The following is a 19229-nucleotide window of genomic DNA, read 5'->3' on the forward strand; positions in this document are numbered from 1 at the left end:
AACAAAACTCATTAGATTTGACAACACGATTTTCCCTTCATAAAACGATGTTCACTCTGCCTAAATATATTATGATTTTCTAAATACCCTGTAAACGACTCCTTGATGACAGATTGCAGCATTTTGCCAAGTAACAGCACTTGCCACATACCAGACCCCAAAACTGGAAAGGTCGGCGAGCCAATTACCTACAGTATTGAAATTAACCATTTCTTCCTCTTTTCCACATCGTGGTACTGCAATATGACTAAACCGGATAAGGTAGCACAGTAGTGATAATACTGGTATTGTGCAGCTCACCTCCTGACAATGCGGCTCAAATTACCCTGGCTCGACCTGACGTCGGGCTCCGCTCACACATGGAAGTGAGGTAGCGCAGCTGGCAGGAAGCGTCTGCCTGTAGCTGACTGATCCCAATCGTCACGCACATTTTCTCTTCGGTAGCTTCTACCGGCTGTGTTCATTTAAAAAAAAACACATATATCCAGATTGGTAATAAGATGACCTCCAAGAGGAGCGAAGGCGAATGGCAGGGGCTAGTGAACGAGGTGAGCCTGCATTAAATGAGTCAATGCAAGCAAGGCTGGGGTCCGGAAGGGAAATGTCCTTCAGCCATCTGGCGGGAATTATATTAAATAAATATTGATCCTGACAGGGACACCTCGGAAGTTCGAGCGTTTACTCGGCCGAAAGCATCCTTTTTTGAAAAAATATTCATTGCTTTGGTGTGAAGTATACTGGATCTAGGGTTCAGGGTACAGTAACTGGCGGGGCTGCGGTTCTCTTCCTGTCACGGTTAGTTGGGAGTGGGAGCTGCGCGTTCTGGCACCAGGGATCAGGGTTGCACCTGAGTGCGGGGCCAATAAGTGGAGCAGCATCTGGAACTACCCCTTCGTGTGGGCAGACCCCAGAGTGTGTGGCAGTGTCTAGAACTACTCCATTGCGTGGAACTACCCGAGTGCGGCGCCAGTGTGTGGTGCTATCCCAGAGTGTGGGTTAACCCCAAAATGTGGGGCCAGTGTTTAAGACAATCCCAGAGCATGGGTCAGTATGTGGAACTAGTCTCGAGTGTGGTTAAGACAGTGTGTGGGTCTGTGTGGAACCATTTAAGAGTGTCGGGCAATATATGTAGAGCAGCGCCCAAGTGAGGGGGCGTTATATGGAATTACCTCAGCCTATTGGGCAGTGCATTGAACATACATGGGGCAGCACTAGAGTGTAGGACTGTACATGCGGATCTATTCCTGAGGGCAGGGACAGTTCCTTAACCTACCCCAGAACATAAGAAACGGGAGCAGGAGTAGGTCATTCAGCCTACTCCATCTTCAGTACGATCATGACTGATCTTCATTTTCTTACCCTACCTCCATATTGCTTGTTTCCTCTAATATGTAGACATTTATCAACCTCTGCTTTAAATGGAATCAATGATTGAGGCTCCACAGCCATCCAGAGTAGAGAAATCCAAAGATTCGCCACCCTCTGAACGAGGAAGTGTATCCACTTCTTAGTCTTAAATGGTCTACTATTTACTTTGAGACTAACCCTTGGTTCAAGACTACCCAGCCAAGGGAGACATCCTCCCCAGCCCATCCAAACCCATCCCAGTCTACCCTGTTGAGCCTGCTAATTATTTTGCACGTCTTAATGAGGTCACATCTTATAGTTCCAAGCTATAAAGAATAGGAGCCTTCAAGCTTCCTTTGTTTGACAAATGTACCATCCCAGCAACCAGTCCGCTGAATCTTTGCTGAACTCCCTCCACAGCAAGTATATCCTTCGTTAGGTGAAGAGATGAAAATTGTGCACAATACCAGGTGCAGTCTCACTGAGGCCCTGTTTAATCTTTCCTCTTGTACTCAAATGGTTTAGGCCAACATGTCATTTGCCTTCCTGAATGCTGCATCTGCATGTTAGCTTTCAGTGACTTGTGCACAAGGCTTCCCAGGTCCCTTTGAAAAGCAACCTTTCCTAAATTTTCACCATTTAAAAACACTAGCTTAGGTTCAGGGAACACGTGTCAACAGCAAACTTGGAAATGCTAATATTTGGTCCCCTCAGCCAGAACATCAATATAGATGTGAATAGTTGGGGCCCAAGCACCAATTCCATTATTGCTCCACTAGTCACAGTTTGCCAACGTTCATTCCCACTTTTGTTTTCAATCTGTTGACCAACTCTCAATCCTTGCATGCGTTTTATTCCCATTTTTCTATGTGTCTTAAACTTGCTCGCCAGTCTCCTCTGTGGGAGCTTATCTAAAGTCTTTGCAAAATGTGAATGAATTGATATTCCAGAACTGTGCATGGAACTGCCCTAGAATGCCGGCAGTACATAGAAGTGCGGGAGAGCGCAGGGGAGTGCACAGAACGATCCCATAGTGCCCGGCAGTGCATGGAGCAATCCCAGATGACAGGGCAGTGCATGGATTTGCTCCAGAGTGCATTGGCAGTATATATAATTACCTTAGAATTCGTTATCAATATATGTGGAGCAGCACCAGTGCAGGGCAGAACTACCTCGGGGCATAGTGCCAGTACACGTGGAGCAGCACCTGAGCATCTCCGGGCCGACCTGAGCTCCAGATCCGGCTCTGGCTCTGATCCTCGACGTCATGGTTACTGTTGCCGGCAGTGCGCCTGCGCTCAGCTGGAGCGGGAGGGTGTGCCGGGGAAGCTGGTGCTGGCGGCTGGGCTCAGTGCAATGTCAGTCACATTGTTAGGTGCTCTGGCATCGGAGCATGACTATGGTAAAAAAAAGTAACCAGATATTTTTTTTGAAAGCAAGCTAATTGCCTGAACGGCTTCATTACTTCGCCAGCGTTTGGCTTTTAAAATTTCCTAAAGTTTAGCTGTTTCCTTTGGTACTGGATTGTTGGGTATAAGTAACCAAATTATTCGAAAAACGTAAGAAAGTGGCTTTAAAACGTAATATGCTGGAAATACTCAGCAGGTCGAACAGTCTCTTATTACAAACAAGAGGCCATTCAGCCCATTGCATCCATGCCAGCTCCCAGCAGAGCAATCTTATCAGACTCTTACCTCCTCTCTTTATTTCCATTTGGACAACCAATCAAGTTAAAGGGGAAGTAAAATAGTATAAATTTATTTGATGTTTTAAAACTTTTTCCAATAAACAAGATTGAGGCATGCGCAAAGGAATATGGCAGAAGCTAAAGTGTCTTAAACATAAAATAAAATATTTTTCATTATTTTAAAACACTGCAAATTATAAATGTTATGATGATGGAATGATATAAAATTAGGGCTTTGTCTAGAAGAGGTTATTTAGCAGTACATTGTTTTAAAAATAAAATTACACCTCAGCACAGATTTTCAGGTCAGCAATTAAGGAATGTCATGTGCTGCTGACCTTGGTGAATCTGCCCTGTGATGAATGGATTCTGTGGTGTGGATTTCCTATTTCTTGATTGTGAATTATAGTCCAGTGCCTTCTCAGAGATGGGACTTGAGGTGTCCAGAGCAGTGATTATTACTAAGTTGCTGACTGAGATTGTTTAGTCATAGTTAATACTTGGCATGGCATTAAAATATCAGTTACACCTCATTCAACAACATTTTCATTGTTTTTTTTCAGTAAGAATAATGCATGAAAGATTAAGTTCACTTCACTTTGCTGATCCTGTTGATTGCAAATCTGATACTGCAAAAACCCTTCCCATTAGTGATTAAGCAAATTTGGATCTTCACATTTAACTCCATAACTGCATACTCAATTTATATTGGTATTGGTTTATTATTGTCACTTGTACCGAGGTACAGTGAAAAGCTTGTCTTACAAACCAATCGTACAGGTCAATTCATTACACAGTGCAGTTACATTGAGTTAGTACAGAGTGCATTGATGTAGTACAGGTAAAAACAGTAACAGTACAGAGTAAAGTGTCGCAGCTACAGAGAAAGTGCAGTGCAATAAGGTGCAAGGTCACAAGGTAAATCGTGAGGTCATAGTCCATCTCATTGTATAAGGGAACCGTTCAATAGTCTTATCACAGTGGGGTAGAAGCTGTCCTTAAGTCTGGTGGTACGTGCTCTCAGGCTCCTGTATCTTCTACCCGATGGAAGAGTAGAGAAGAGAGAATGTCCCAGGTGGGTGGGGTCTTTGATTATGCTGGCTGCTACACCAAGACAATGAGAGGTAAAGACAGAGTCCAAGGAGGGGAAGCTGGTGTCCGTGATGCGCTGGGCTGTGTCCATAACTCTCTGCAGCTTCTTGCGGTCCTGGGCAGAGCAGTTGCCGTACCAACCCGTGATACATCCAGATAGGGTGCTTTCTATGGTGCATTGGTAAAAGTCGGTGAGAGTCAAAGGGGACAAACCAAATTCCTTTAGCCTCCTGAGGAAGTAGAGGTCGTAGCATCTACATGATTTGACCAGGACAGGCTGTTGGTGATGTTCACTCCCAGGAACTTGAAGCTGTCAACCCTCTCGACCTCAACACCATTGATGTAGACAGGTGCATGTACACCGCCCCCTTTCCTGAAGTCAATGACCAGCTCTTTTGTTGACATTGAGGGAAAGGTTGTTGTCATGACACCATTGCACTAAGCTCTCTATCTCCTTCCTGTGCTCCGACTCGTCGCTGTTTGAGATACGGCCTACAACGGTGGTATCATCTGCAAACTTGTAGATGGAGTTAGAGCAGAATCTGGCCACACAGTCATGAGTGTATAGGGAGTAGAATAGAGGGCTGAGGATGCAGCCTTGTGGGGCGCCAGTGTTGAGAATAATCATGCTGGAGGTATTGCTGCCTATTCTCACTGATTGTGCTCTGTTGGTTAGAAAGTCAAGGATCCAGTTACAGAGGGAGGTGTTGAGTCCCAGGTCTTGGAGTTTGATGACAAGAATTGTTATACCAAGAATTGTTCTTGTCTCTTAATTTGTGGTGTGGTGCTGAATGCGGCAAATCATCTGTGTATTCCTGAATTTGCGATCAATAATACAGAATAATAACAGGAAGTATAGAAAGTTTCACCATCATTACAGTCGCAAACTAACTTGCCTCTCCTCTCCCACTCTATCTTCTTTCAGCATTTCATTGTATATTTAGTCCACCTTTTTAATACTGCACTTGCCACCTCTGAAGGGTCTACCGGTCATTATATGCTTTTGGAAGTCTATCCAATTGATAAAGAAGCCTGGAACTGTCCTAGTATGAATTGAAGTTTCTGCATGGATTATTTTAGATATTCAACAAATTATATAACTTCTGAGAGATGCTCACTATGGAGTTGTACTGATCCATTCTAAAATAAGTTTTGTGTTATTTAATGAAATAAGATCGGTAAATAAGTATGTTAAAAACAAACCCTACTTTGTTGTAGTAGTATTTTTTAAATTATTCTTATACAGAACCAGTGTCATACTGTGGTAGTTTAAGAACATTGTGGCTTTTGAGCATGAGGCATTCCTAAAGAGTTGAAGAAGGATGTGGTGGGGTATTAGTTTTATTTTGTTGTTGATTTCATTACGATAGCCTACTGGCATTTTTGGTATTGCTTCCTATTTCATTGTGGTGGATAATTACAATTATTCACATATGCATAAGTCTGTCTATAATATACTTCACTTTGTGGTGTTCATTTTAGATATCTAGTTTCTCTAAGAGTTGCCCTGGCTGTAGCTGGCTCCAAATGAGTGATTCCAATTGAGTTATTTTCCACATTTAAAGAATGTGAGATGGTTTATTTTTTTTATTAGCAAAAATATTAGTTTGAACCAATGGCTTTTACTGACTGAGAATCATCTAAAACAGTCATTAACTGAGCAAGTGATTCCATGCCTAGGAGAAATTCTACAGTGAACTGCTATTCTCAGCTCTTCAGATAGACGTCGGTTGAGTTTGTCCATGCCTTTACACAGGCTGATGCCAAGGGTTTGAGGGAGCAATAACAGTCCAATGGATCTTGTTAGGGTATAAAGATTTTAGTTTTTAAAAAAACACAAACACCTCTTTGGGAGCATTATGTATATACTTACTCAATAATAATCTGATGTATACTTTCCAAGATTTTCCTAGATTATTTAAAAATACTGTATTACTTCAGGGTAATTTTACTGACATGGAATTCACAGGCATATATACGATCTTTCTGATAAGGGTTGCTAAATAACTGTTTAAATATAAATTTGTTCTTGAAGGCTGAAGTGTTTTACTGTGATTGTTGGTCTGTGAGATGGTATAGAATGATGTTTCCCCTACCTTAATCCCAAGGTTGCAGAGTTTGTCAATAATTTTTTGCAAACTTGTTGTAAAAAAAAAAGTCCAGATTATTGTTATAGAGTGTCAATAACTTTACAATAGCAGGTAAGCTGAGTGTTGACAAATGCCAAAAACAGTATTTCAATGACAAAAAATATTTGTCAGTGATAAAGCTGTACCATGTCCCAATGGTAGCTGGCATAATATAAATCAGGAACTGAAAAGAGCTGAATTTGTACTTTCTTGGCTCCCTCTAAATAGAGCTGTTGTAATTGTGTGTTAATCCAAGAATATCAATGATTAAAGAGGCAACTATTAAAAATAATAATGTTTGCTGTGTATTCCAACTGTCAAAGTGTCCGTGACATGTTAGCTCACCATGATCCAGTCCAGCTAAACCACGAATCATAGAATGGTCACAGCACATAAGGCCTATTGTGATCGCACCGACTCTCTATCAGAGCAACTCATAAGTTCCACTTCTCTGTTCTTCTCCATAGCCTTACAAATTTGCCTTTACTGGATATTTATCCAGTTACCTCTTGAAGTTCGCAATGGAAGCTGCCTCCACCACCTCAGCAGACAGTGCATTCCAGTTTCCAACTCCATACTGCCAAAAAAAAGAAATTTCCTCTTGTCACTCTAAATTCTCTTGCCCTTTATTTTGTACCTGTGTCCTCTAGTTCACAACCCTTCCACCAAAGAGAACAACCTCACAGTATCTACTCCATCCAGACCCCTCATCATTTTATAAACTTCTATAAAATCTCTCATCCTTCTCTTCTGTAAACAAAACAGACCCACCCTCTCTAATCTATCCTTGTAACTGTTTGATCTTTATCCCTTCTTTCTGAACTGTCTCTTATTCCTTCACATCCTTCTTATAAGGAGGCAACCAGAATTAAATACAATACTTCAGTTTAGGGCAGACCAATATTTTGTTAATATTCAGCATGACTTCCCTGTCTCTGCTGATAAAGTCCAGTATTGTGTATGCTTTTTTAACTGCTTTCTCAAGTTGCCCTACCACTCTGTATGACTTGTTCATCCATATCCACTACTTATGCACTCCTTTGGACCAATGTCCTACATTCTATATTGTCACTCCATTCTTCCTTCCAAAATGAACCACCTCACATTCCTTTGCATTAAATTTCATCTGCCCACTCCACCAACTTGTTTATATCCTGCTGCAGTTTATCACTATTCTTTTCACAGCTTGCAATATTACCAAGTTGTATGTCATCTGCAAATTTAGAAATTGTGATTTGCACCTTCAATTCTAAGTCATTAATATATATCAAGAAAAGGAATGACCCTAACATTAATTCCAAGAAAATGCCTTTTTTCACTTTCCTTCAGTTTGAAAAACAACTGTTCACCACGACCCTGCATTGCCCGTTACTTAGGCAACTTTGTATCCATGCTACCAATGTCCATTGTTGGCCACATGCTTCAAATTTACTGATGTCTGTTATGTGGCACCTTATCAAAAGTATGTAGACCACATCAACTGCATTAACCTCATCAACTCTATCTGTTATCTTATCAAAAATTATATTAAATTAGTTAAACATGATTTGCCCTTAATAAATCTGTGCTGGCTTGCCATAATTAATCCATTTTCCCCCATGTGACTATAAATCCTGTACTGGATCACTATTTCTCAAGCTTTCCCACCATTGAAATTAATCTGACTAGTCTGTAGTTTCTGGGCTTATCCTTGCTCTCTTATTGAAAAAGAAAGTAACACTTACTACTCTCCCATATCCAAAGAGCATTGAAATATTATGGCCAGTACCCCTTCAATTCCCTCCCATACTTCCCTAAAAATCCTAGCATGCATCCACTCCCCTCCTGGTGATTTACCTATTTTAAGTTTGACCAACCACTTCCATGGTATCGATGTTTTAACATATCTAGGGTCTCGACTATATGCTCCTTCTCTACTTGTTTGGAAGCAACTTCTTCCCTGGTGAAAAGAGAGTACAAAGTACTCATTTAATACCTTAATAGTGCCCTCACCATCCATGTGCAAGTTCCCATTTTGTCCTTAATAGGTTCCACTCCTCCCTGCACTATCCTTTTACTATTTATATACCTATACAACACTTGGATGCTCATTTGTTTTGGCAGGTAATCTTTTCTCATATCCTTTCTTTGCCTCTCTTAGTTTCGTTTTAACTTTCCCTCAAATTCTTCTGTAATCAGCCTGATTCTTGTTGGTATTTACAGTTCAACACCTGCCATAAGCAATCTTTTTTTTGCTTTATCTTCCTCTGTATCTCTTTGGTGATCCAGGGATGCTACTCATGGGATTGTGCCTCAGCTGTACCTGAACCATCTCTTCCTTAAAGGCAGCCCAATTGTTATGCCACAGTTTTGCCTGCCAACTTTTGGTTGCAATTTACCTGGACCAGATCCATTCTCATCCCATTGAAATTGGCCTTCCTCCAATTAATATTAATTATACTTAAATTGATCTTATATCAGAAAAGTCCATAAGCAGAAGTAGGTTCAAGTTTATGCCTATGGCATTATGGTTGGAGTTGCAATGTGTTTGGAAGACACAATGTATTTCCTGTGGCATAAGGGAACTAGAGCTAGACCCGGAGGCTATAGGCAACAGGAGGCAATAGGCAAAGGGAGCAATAATGGAAGAAAAATTCATTTTTTGTCAGCATTTTTATTTCAGTTCCCTCCCTCCACCACCCCTCCCCTATCTCACTTCCCTTACTTGAGGATGGTAACTGGAACATTAGTCTTGGATTTCATTTATCCTCCAACAACATTTGCATTCATCCTTCTCTTATCCAGGGATGTGGCCTTTTGTTTTTTCCAGCTTAGATTTCTAAGAACTTTATATCAAAATGCTTAGAAACTTCAGTGCACCCTAAGGAGTCTTTTACATGCCTGCAGGCTACCTAGATCGATGTTCCATTTTAAAGACCATCATGTCCCAGCAGTGTCCTACAACTTGAGATCATGATGCAAGTTCCCCTGCAGCACTCTGATGGGGAATGACATCATCACATATATCACTGACTCAGAAGTCATGATGGGCTTGCAAGGTTGTCTCACAATGGGGGGTACCTTGTCAAAAATTTCATTTGGCTAGTTTTGAGCTGGAATTGATTGGAAGTGTGATTCGCTTCAGGTTAAATCGATTTTCAGTTGAAAAAAAGCAGCACTATGTGATACAATTTCTAGATGATAATATTTATCAGCAGTACCATAGTAAATGTGGATCAGTTATTGACTGTTCATAGAAGAGTTAAGAATGTGGGCTTGCTGTTTACTGGAGATCAAAATATCAGCATTTTTTACTGCTCATTGGTATTTTAATTCTGTCTAACTTTATTATTTGTTGTGTGAATTGTAGTGTGACATTGATCGACTACCAAAAATGTTAAATAGTTATTAACAGAAATACTTTCTCCAGCTATTTTTTGATAAATACTACTAAAATATTTGTTCTGGAGGTAAAAATATTGCCAGGTATATATAATATTCCTGACGCAGCAATGCTGTTTAAAACATTTGAAATCTTACTGTTGCAGGACTATCATTTTGCAGTAAAGATATTGACTATATAATCTCTCAAATATGTAATTTTAAAAAACAATTATATTCACTTAATTGTTCAGTAGCAAATTTATTGCTTTCCAGAACACTTTAGATAGGATGGAGCAGCTGATTTCTATGATAAACTGGGGTTGTTTGAACAAATGCTCTCTGTAACCTATGAGGCTAAAGGTCAATGCATTCAACATTTGGGGTGGGCTTTACCCCTTCACTACTATTGCCGACCTCCTTCAGGTATGCAGATTAAAGGAAAATTTCATGAGGTGTAAACATAGCCAAGGCTTTTTTTCCTCCAATCATAGAATTGTTACCAGACAAAATGTCATTTGGCCCATCATGGCCATACCAGCTCTTTACCAGAGCAACTCTAGTGCTTTCTCTACAGCCTGTTCTCCGACTTATTTCCAACCACCTACTAGGCCATTTACCACTCTTTCCCTTTGCCCCCATGCCAATTCTATTCCACCATTCAGTCAGATCATGATTGATCATGATCAAACTCCATATAGCCATCTTGTCTACAAATTTCTTCTGGTAAACAAAAATTTGTCAGATTTAGATTCAAAAATAACAATCTGGCATTTGCAGAAGAGGTCCAAATTTCTATCACCCTATACATGCAGAAATGTATCCTTGCTTGTTTCCTGAAAGGGCCAGCTCCTATTTGAATGCTCTGCTCCCAATCATAAAGTCCCTAATCAATAGTAACCATTTCAATCCATTTATTTAGTTCCCTTAATGATTTCACCTTATAGTCTTCTAAATTACAGAGAATACAACCCAAATTGAATAATCTCTCCTCATAATTTAATACTCGAAGCCCTTATATCATTCAGGTAAACTGTGAACACCCTCCAAGGCCAATATATCCTTCCTAAGGTGCTGTATCCAAAACAGCATATCATGCTAGTGGCTTAACTAGAGCTTCGTATTGCTGCAGTTTAACTTCCATCCCCTTATAAAGGGCTCTGTTATAAAGGCCAGCATTCCAATTAATCTACAAACAAAATATTGTAAATTCCAGAAATCTAAAATAAATCAGAAAATACTAGAAATATTCTGCAGGTCAGGTAGCTTTTGTGGAGAGACAAATGGAGTTAATGTTTCAGGTTGATAACCTCTCATCAGAATTGGGAAAAATTAATAGATTAATTCCAATTAGTCTTTTAGATTATTTTCTCTATCCATTTTAATGATCTACATACATGACTACTAAATCTGCTTGGACCTCTTCTTCCCACGTTTTGCCATTTACCCTAATTTGTCCTTTTCTGGTCCAAATAGATTACATTGAAATCTGTTAACCTTTGGCATAATCTGCTGATAACCCTTTGTGATGTTGTATTTTCATCTGCACTGTTTCCAGTGCCTCATTTATTTATGCCACTACTTAAGCAGTTTATAAATATGGTGAATACTTGCAAACACAATATAAGGCCTGGCATTGCCCTGTCCAGTAAATTAATCACCCCCCTCCAAAATTCAGTTTTCTCAAGCACAACCTACTCTTTTACAGATCCATTCTGACTGTCTCTGATAAGGTGAATATTTTCATGGTAGGTCACTTTGGTTTTAATTACGGACTCTGGTTATTTCCCAAGAACTGATGTTTGGCTGATTGATCCATGACTTCCACTTCTCACCTTACTTAAGTACAATGTGCTGTTTTCCAATGTAAAAGAATCAAGATTATACTGAAGGCATCGTTAACCTTCTCATCTATTTCCTTTAAACCATGGAGGAAATCATCTGGTCCAGGGGATGAGTCATTCTTGTTATTTTGACAGTGAAATTTGAAATTTAGTTAGTTTTCTTAGGAAAATCAAGATGCTATTTTCTGTAAAGTAATTAATCAACATATGTACTATTTCCTTATTTAGTTACCCCTTGCACATTTCTTTTCATAATCCTTTTCTGTATCTCTTGCCATCTGTTTTGTTACCTTCTGCTTTTCTCTGTTTCATTCTTTATGGCAGAAGACAAAAAGAACATACCATGCACAGTAGAATCATCGAATTGTACAGCACAGAATTGGGCCTTTACGGCCCACCTCGTCCATGCTGACTGTGACGCTAATCCCATTTGCCTGCACTAGGCCCATATACCTCTCTGCCGTTCCTATCTAAGTACCTATCCAACTGTCTTTTAAATGTTGTAATTGTAAGGGCCTTTACCACCTCTTCTGGCAGCTCATTCCAGATAGGCTTATCCCTCAGATCACCTTTAAATTTCTCCCATCTCACCTTTTAAACCTGTGCCCTCTAGTTCTAGTCTCCCCTGCTCAAGGAAAAAGACTATGACTATCTACCTTATCTATGCCCCTCATAATTTTATAAACCTCCATAAGGTCACTGCTCAACTTCCAAAATCTCCTTATAACTACAGCCCTCCATTCCACGCAATATCCTGATAAATCTCTTCTGCACTCTCTCTGTTGCTACCACCTCCTTCCTGTAGTGTGGTAATCAGAACTGTACACAATATTCCAGAAGCAGTCTAACCAATGTTTTGCATACCTTAGACTCAATGCCTCAACCTAAAGCAAGCATACCAAATACCTAATTCACTACCCTATCCAGCTGAGACACTACTTTCAGTGAGCTATGAACTCTGTGGGTTATGGAGGTCCCTGTATGTATCATCACTCCTGCCTTTTATTCTATATATTTCACCACAGTTTGACTTCCCAAAGTGCACAACCTCAAACTGGTCTGGATTAAATTCCATCTGCCATGGTTCCGCCAAACTTTCCAGCTGATCTATATCCCGCTATATCCTTAGACAACCTTTTTCGCTATCTGCAACTCCACCAATTTCTGTGTCACCTGCAAACTTACCAATAGGACCACCTACATTCTCATTCAAGTCATTTATATATATTACATACAACAAAGGTCCAGCATCGATTCCCGCAGTACACCACTTGTTACAGACTTCCAGTCAGCAAAACACCCATCCACCGCTACCCTCTGCCTCCTGTCACCAAGCCAATTTTGGATCTAGTTTGCCAACGTGTCTTGGATATCTTGTGCCCTAACCTTCTAGACTAGCCTACCATGTGTTGCCTTGCTGAAAGCCTTGACAAAGTCCATGTAAACCACATGTATCTTTTTGCCTTCATCAAGTCTCTTAGCAACCAAAAATCCAGTGTTTTAAATTATTAGTAGCAGTGGAGAAGTTAAAATGCTAATCCTGGTGTTTTAAAGGGGTGATGACAAAAATATGTCTGCACTGGCTTTGTATTTCACACTCCCCCATATTTTTGAATGGTTCCCATTGATTCAAAGGGAGACAACTTAAATATGTCAATCATGAAACGAGGGAGAGATAAAAGGGGCAAATATAAGGCAGGTATCCTGACATAAATAGGAGGAATGGTGTAATATAATATTAGGGGAAAAGCAACTAGACATTTAAAATCTAGTCATAACATAATTGTGAAGTCAGTGCAGACTGATGAAAAAGAAACTGTGCTTGACAAATTGATTGGAGATTTCTGAAATTGTAACCAGCAGAATAGATAAGGGGGAAACAATGGACGTAGTGCATTTGGATTTTCAAAATGCATTTGTTCAGGCATTATACTGGAAATTGTTAATAGAAGATTAGTGCTCATGGGACTGGGAATAATAGCATGGATTAAGGATTAATTAACATACTAAAAGGTAAATTATTTTGGCATTGGCAGGTGCTAACTAATGAGGTAGAAAGAGGATCGATGTTTGGGCATCTGCTGTTTACAATCTAAATCAATGACATTGATAAGGGGAATTGATTGTAATGCATTCAAAGGCAGGTGAGAAAGAAAGCTCTAAGGCTGGAAAGGAATATGGGAAAGTTTAGTCCATGTACAAGAATGTGGCAGGTGGAATACAATGCGGAGAAACATTACTTACATTAGTGAGGAAAAAAAGTGAAGTACAATATTTTTTCGATAGTAATAAAATGTTGGTATTTGGAGGGGTCTGGATATCCTTTTACATCAATCACATAAGATTAATGTGGATACAACAAGCACTTAGAAAAACAAGTGGTCTATTAGCACTTCACTGATGAAGGATCAGAGTATAATTCAGAAAATTTACTTCAAATGTATCGAGCTTTGCTAAGACCACACTTGGAGTATAATGTACAATGCTGGCATCCTTGCCTAAAGAAGAGTACATTTGCTTTAGAGGGTGTCCATTGAAGGTTCATGAGATTTTTGTGGGTCTAGGAGAATTATCCTATGAGGATGAATAGACAAGATCTGTATTCTCTACAGAATAAAAGAACAGAAGATGACAGCAACATACAGAATTCTCAAGGGATTTGACAAGATGGTGGTTGAGGGGTCTGGAGCAGATTTTTCCAAACCTTTCTTTATGGCATAACCTTTCCAGATTTACCAACTTCCCAAAAATCCTACTAGCCTATGTTTTATATTTTAACCTCTTAAACTATCACCAGTCTGATACCTCAGAGGATGATCTTCCTTTATGCTCTCTACAGACCTTACCTACTTACGCCCCTGTTTCCCAATCCACCATCACACAATTTCTAGTACCTACTCTGCAGAAATATTGAGTGCATCATGAGAGAATATTAGTACAGTTTGGAGACCTTTGATCAAGAAGAAAGAGTCACAGTTTCAGACTAAGAGGTGAGATATTCAGTAAGGAGATGAATAATTTCTCTGTCTCGCGAACTGTAGGTGTTTGGCTGTTGGGTATGTTTCAAGCCCCTTGTCAATTATTTTTTGAACACTAAGGGTACCAGGGGATGTGGGGAAAGTGAGTGAAGGAGGAAGATGGAAAGCAGAGTTGAAGTGCAAGATCAGGGATGATTTTATTGAATGACAAAGTATTCTCAAATGGCTGAACGATCTACTCCTGGTCCCATTTCTGGTGTTCTTACTGATCAAATAGACGACAGCTGTATTACAAAAAGTGTCAGCAGGGTACTGGAGCTGTTCAGTACCCTTGCACGCATCACCATATAGTATAATATCTAATCAGCCAAGCTCTGTGAGTATAGATTTTTTTTTGCTGTCTCGGTCCTCTATCTAAATTAACTTTATAGCCATGTAGAAATGGTAATGAGACTCTGTTACAGTGGTTGGTCAACTAAATTGATGTTCATTAAATAGAATGTTTTACTGTGTTTGAATAAAGAATTATGGATATCCAGGAGTGATTGCAAAGCAGAAATCCCATCAAAGCTCTTCTTATATTTTCACGAACCAGGAGGGTGAAGCTTGAATGGGTTTTAGCAGTCATTTTGAACCCCAGTATTTTTTCAGTGTTATTCTGTTGTGTTAGCTCACAACAGGTGGAGAGAGGCTACTGAATTCACCATCCAGTGGAGGCATGGTGATTTCACAGTTGGGAAATAATTACTCTAAGTTTATCAGGGGACGATCAAGAATTAATGAGCAAAATTTAATGCAATGGACATGATATGTGAATTGAAAGACTGAGCGGATGTCAATTGCCAAATTTCATATTTCTTGACAACCTGCAATTGAAAAATCTCAACCCTATGCCCTTTGATGGACACTGTATAACTTGAATTCAGTGAAATCTCCTTTATGTCTTTCTCCTAGCCCTTTGTTGGTCTCAGTCGACAGTATTTGAAAAGAACAGCAGTCCTGCAGCTGCAAAAGAACAGCAAATGAACATTATACCAACAGGAGACTTTAAACCAGTATACCTTAGCATACGAGTTTTTGTAGTCCTTGGGATGTAATCCAGCACACATCCACTGTATCTCCAGCATGGCAGGGCCAGATATTAGCTTGGAAATTAGGCTGAATTCCGACCTTAAGGCCAGTTTGGTAGGTGGAGTTGTGGCTGAAGACTCCCATCAAAGGGAGGTGGAATATCAACGGGGGAGTGAACATGCCCCAGGGATGGCCAGGCTGGCTTGGGTACTTGGAAAGTAAAATGCTTGTGACCTCTTGTCATTCCCCACTCCATATAAGGTGGTGGAGGGAAAAGGTGTTTTACTGAAATGAATCCTACACTGCCTATTTCTCTTCATTACCATCAGGTGGTCTGCATATTACCCATTTTAGAATGGCAGGCATTCCCAGTGATTGACATGGAAATTCAAGCAATTTCCTCTTAACCCTGCTCCCTGATGACCAGGAGAAAATTTGATTAGTTTAATGGAAACAAAAGTGGGTACATCCCAGCATTTAACTCAGATGTGCACTAAGCACCTATCATCTGCCTCTAGATGTTTCATAGGTATGTATTGAAGGCCTTGTTGATACTAAATGCATTTGATTTTCTGTGACATTGTTGTTTAAAAAAGCGCAGGCAATTATTGCAGTGTTCTAATATAGTCGCTTGAAGAAAATGGGGTAGGTTATTTAAATGGTGGCATATCTTTCAATGGATAGTAGAAGCTACCTGCGGTAAGTTCGAGAGTGAAAATGACTGCTTCTTTTGTAAAGAACAAAACCTGAACTTTGATCACTTTTACTCCTTGCTTTAACTTAACTTCAAAATGTTTCTTCTGTTTCAGTATTTGATTTGCAAAAGAAAGCTGGAGAGTAAGAAGGAAGCTCTGTTGATCCTCTCTAAGGAACTTGATACATGTCAACAAGAACGGGACCAATACAAACTAATGGCTAACCAACTACGGGAACGGCATCAATCATTGAAGAAAAAGTACAGGGAACTAATGGTAAGTTCCTACTTAAATCTACAAAACCCTGCTCACCAGATGAATTTTGGGAGCTGTGTCAATTTCATAAACTGCTTTTTGAAGTGTTTTCTCTTGTTACACAAAGAAGTTTTGCAGCCTGAAAAATGCAAATTGGCAAAGAGTACAAAGAGGTGCAGAAGTTTAAACATTTTTTTTCTGTTAAAACTGTTCAGTACTTGAAATCATACAGAGCTTTTTATGCTGCTTTTACTGCCTGTTAAATATAATCTCTTACGGTACATGTGAAATAATCAAATCTTCCACTAAACCACATCATTAGCATCATCACAGATAAATTTTTCCATGTTTTCCTCTCGGTGTATGCTAAACATATAGGGAAGCTTAACGTCTGATTGCTGAAGTACATTGACTGATGCTCCATCACAATAATCCTTCTCTTTAAAGCATAAACATAGTTATAATTTCCATGTAAGATTGCCTTGGTTAAAAAGCACAAAATTAATAATTATTCACATTCTCCTTGCTGTGCTCATTTTAAAAAAGTGAATAAAGATGAATTGAGGAATATCCATTCAATCCTCTTTTACAGTCAGTGCGTTCTATTACAGACTCAGATCAACTCAGTTAATCTTCTGAGATCGGTTCTCTACTTCTAAGGGTAAAATAAGCAGAGCTGCTGTAGAATATCTAATCTTGTGCCCTACACTATATCCTCGACTAATTGTTTTCCTTGATGCATTTTTAATATCCCAGCAGTCTTGAAATTATATTCCGTGCAGTATTTTGTTAACTGAACATTATTTTTCGAAACCATAAGGAGAAGATAATTTGTAATCTTGTCTTACTGAAGGCTTAATGTTTTAGGGTAAATATACACCAGCTTTAGCATCATTAGATTTGACTTACGAACCTCTGGTAGAGGTTGTTGTATAAACCAGTTTGCAGCCTGGAGGTTTTGGAGTGATTAACACAGAAGCAATCCAAGTAAAGCCCGTTGTAGCCCATGGTTTTGTACCCACCTGCAAATGACAGACTGCAACATAAATATAGCTTGCCAAAATTTCTAATTGAAATACAGAATAGAAGTGCCCAGTCCAAGGCTATTGCCACATCAGAGTGTCAAAGGCCTTTAGTCAATTACAACGTCAGTAGACTAGAATCAGTTAGGAAGATGTTATAGATCAGCATTTCAAACCTACAATGAATTTGGGGGGAACTTGTGGACTATTTGTTTTATGAAGTATATAGATATTCCTACTTACATCATCTTCTTCTGAATTTGTAATTCAAATTAAAGTTATGCTTGCATGTACATTCTGTGTTACTCATCGGGCTTTTAAACATCTGGATCTATTGCCATTGTGCCTAACATAATCAATTTTAGCACTGGGAATCTCACATAATAACTTGGAGCACAAGCCCATAAATCATTTGCTTCTTGCCAAATCAATTTCGGTGCATTTGTTTTAAACACGTGGGTTTGAAGATCAGTGGCCCATTCAGAGGGTCCACTTTTGAATCGGCCTTAGCTGCCTTGAAACTCCTTTGAGACAGGAGCTGTCCATAATCCACCCTCAGTGGTGTGGAGATTGACCCATTGTATTAAACTGATGTGACATCCTCTCCCTGAAAATGATGGGCAAGTACTTCCTGATCCGTGGGCCATGATGGAATTCCAGCTCAAAGGGATCTGCTTTGCCCACAGTATGTCAAATGTAATTTACCAATGACCAGTATGAAGTTGAACTTACCTGCAGATACCTTCTTGTTTAAGCACCATCAAATGCATCACACAATCTGCTGGAGGAAGTCAGCGGGTCGAACAACATCTGTTGGGGGGGAAAGGACAGTCCACTTTTCGAATCGGAACCCTGCATCAGGAGTCACGGTTTTGACCTGAAACAGAATCCTGATGCAGGATTTCAAGCAGGACACATTTAATATCCCACCCTGTCCATTTGATTTTTGACTAAATATGCTTCTAAGGGCAAGAAACAGTATATAGGTCTAAAAATTCAACCACATAATTTTGTTTTTGGTGTCAGGCAATTGAAAACTGGCTTTAGTCAAAGTGAAATGCAATATAAAAACTATCTCCTGATTGTTTCCACTTGTTTTCACATTACTCAGGAAATTCATCCAGGCATTATCCAAAGTGATTTACTTTCACATGATTAATGCCATTTCAATGTCAGCTTTTTCCACTCCCTCATCATCACTGCCTTGTCCCCTGAACCTTAATCTTCCATGCTGCTCTTATCATGGAAAGTCTGCTCTTGTCAGGAGGCCTATTTTGTTACTTTTGGCCTTGACTTTAATTACAGTGTCAACTATAATTGTATTCAATAATTACTGGAACCCATGTCTTCACTCAGTTTGAGTTTACTGATCAGTTGTGGTAAACTGCTGAATACTAAGGACCTGCTTTTGTATTCTGTTATCCTTTTCTAAGAGGAAAATCACTGTTAGCAAAATTGTTAGCTATTCTGTTTGCCCCTGTTTTGGTTCCTCTTTGGAAATTGAAAAGCTTTTCTGGTAGTCACATCACAGTTTCCTTTAGCTTCTCATACTTAAGAGAATAGCTCTGTAAGGCCAAAAAGTACTGTCACAGAACATAATATTTTTATGTGCCATAAAATGAAATCTGCTTTATAAACACAATAATTGGACAATTGATTTGATGTCACTTGTGCAGATGAGACTAGCAAACATTGAAACAGGTCTCAACCAAGGAAGTGAGTTGTGCTTCAACACTCATTGAAGGGCAT

General features: G+C 39.5%; 1 protein-coding gene across 3 annotated transcripts in view; it reads left to right on the forward strand.

The window, feature by feature from the left end:
* Positions 1–316: 316 nt before the first annotated feature.
* LOC127567439 (coiled-coil domain-containing protein 149-like) overlaps positions 317–19229 on the forward strand; it is a 73241-nt gene continuing 54328 nt past the window's right edge. The window contains exons 1-2 of one of the 3 annotated variants that reach the window (XM_052010348.1): positions 317–548; positions 16318–16479. In XM_052010348.1, coding sequence (XP_051866308.1) covers positions 501–548; positions 16318–16479 — 210 coding nt within the window. In that variant the 5' untranslated portion in view covers positions 317–500. The remainder of the gene's footprint in view (positions 549–16317; positions 16480–19229) is intronic. The other 2 variants (XM_052010347.1, XM_052010346.1) reach the window with 2 other exon arrangements.

Source organism: Pristis pectinata, chromosome 2, assembly GCF_009764475.1.
Source record: "Pristis pectinata isolate sPriPec2 chromosome 2, sPriPec2.1.pri, whole genome shotgun sequence".
NCBI lineage: Eukaryota > Metazoa > Chordata > Chondrichthyes > Rhinopristiformes > Pristidae > Pristis > Pristis pectinata.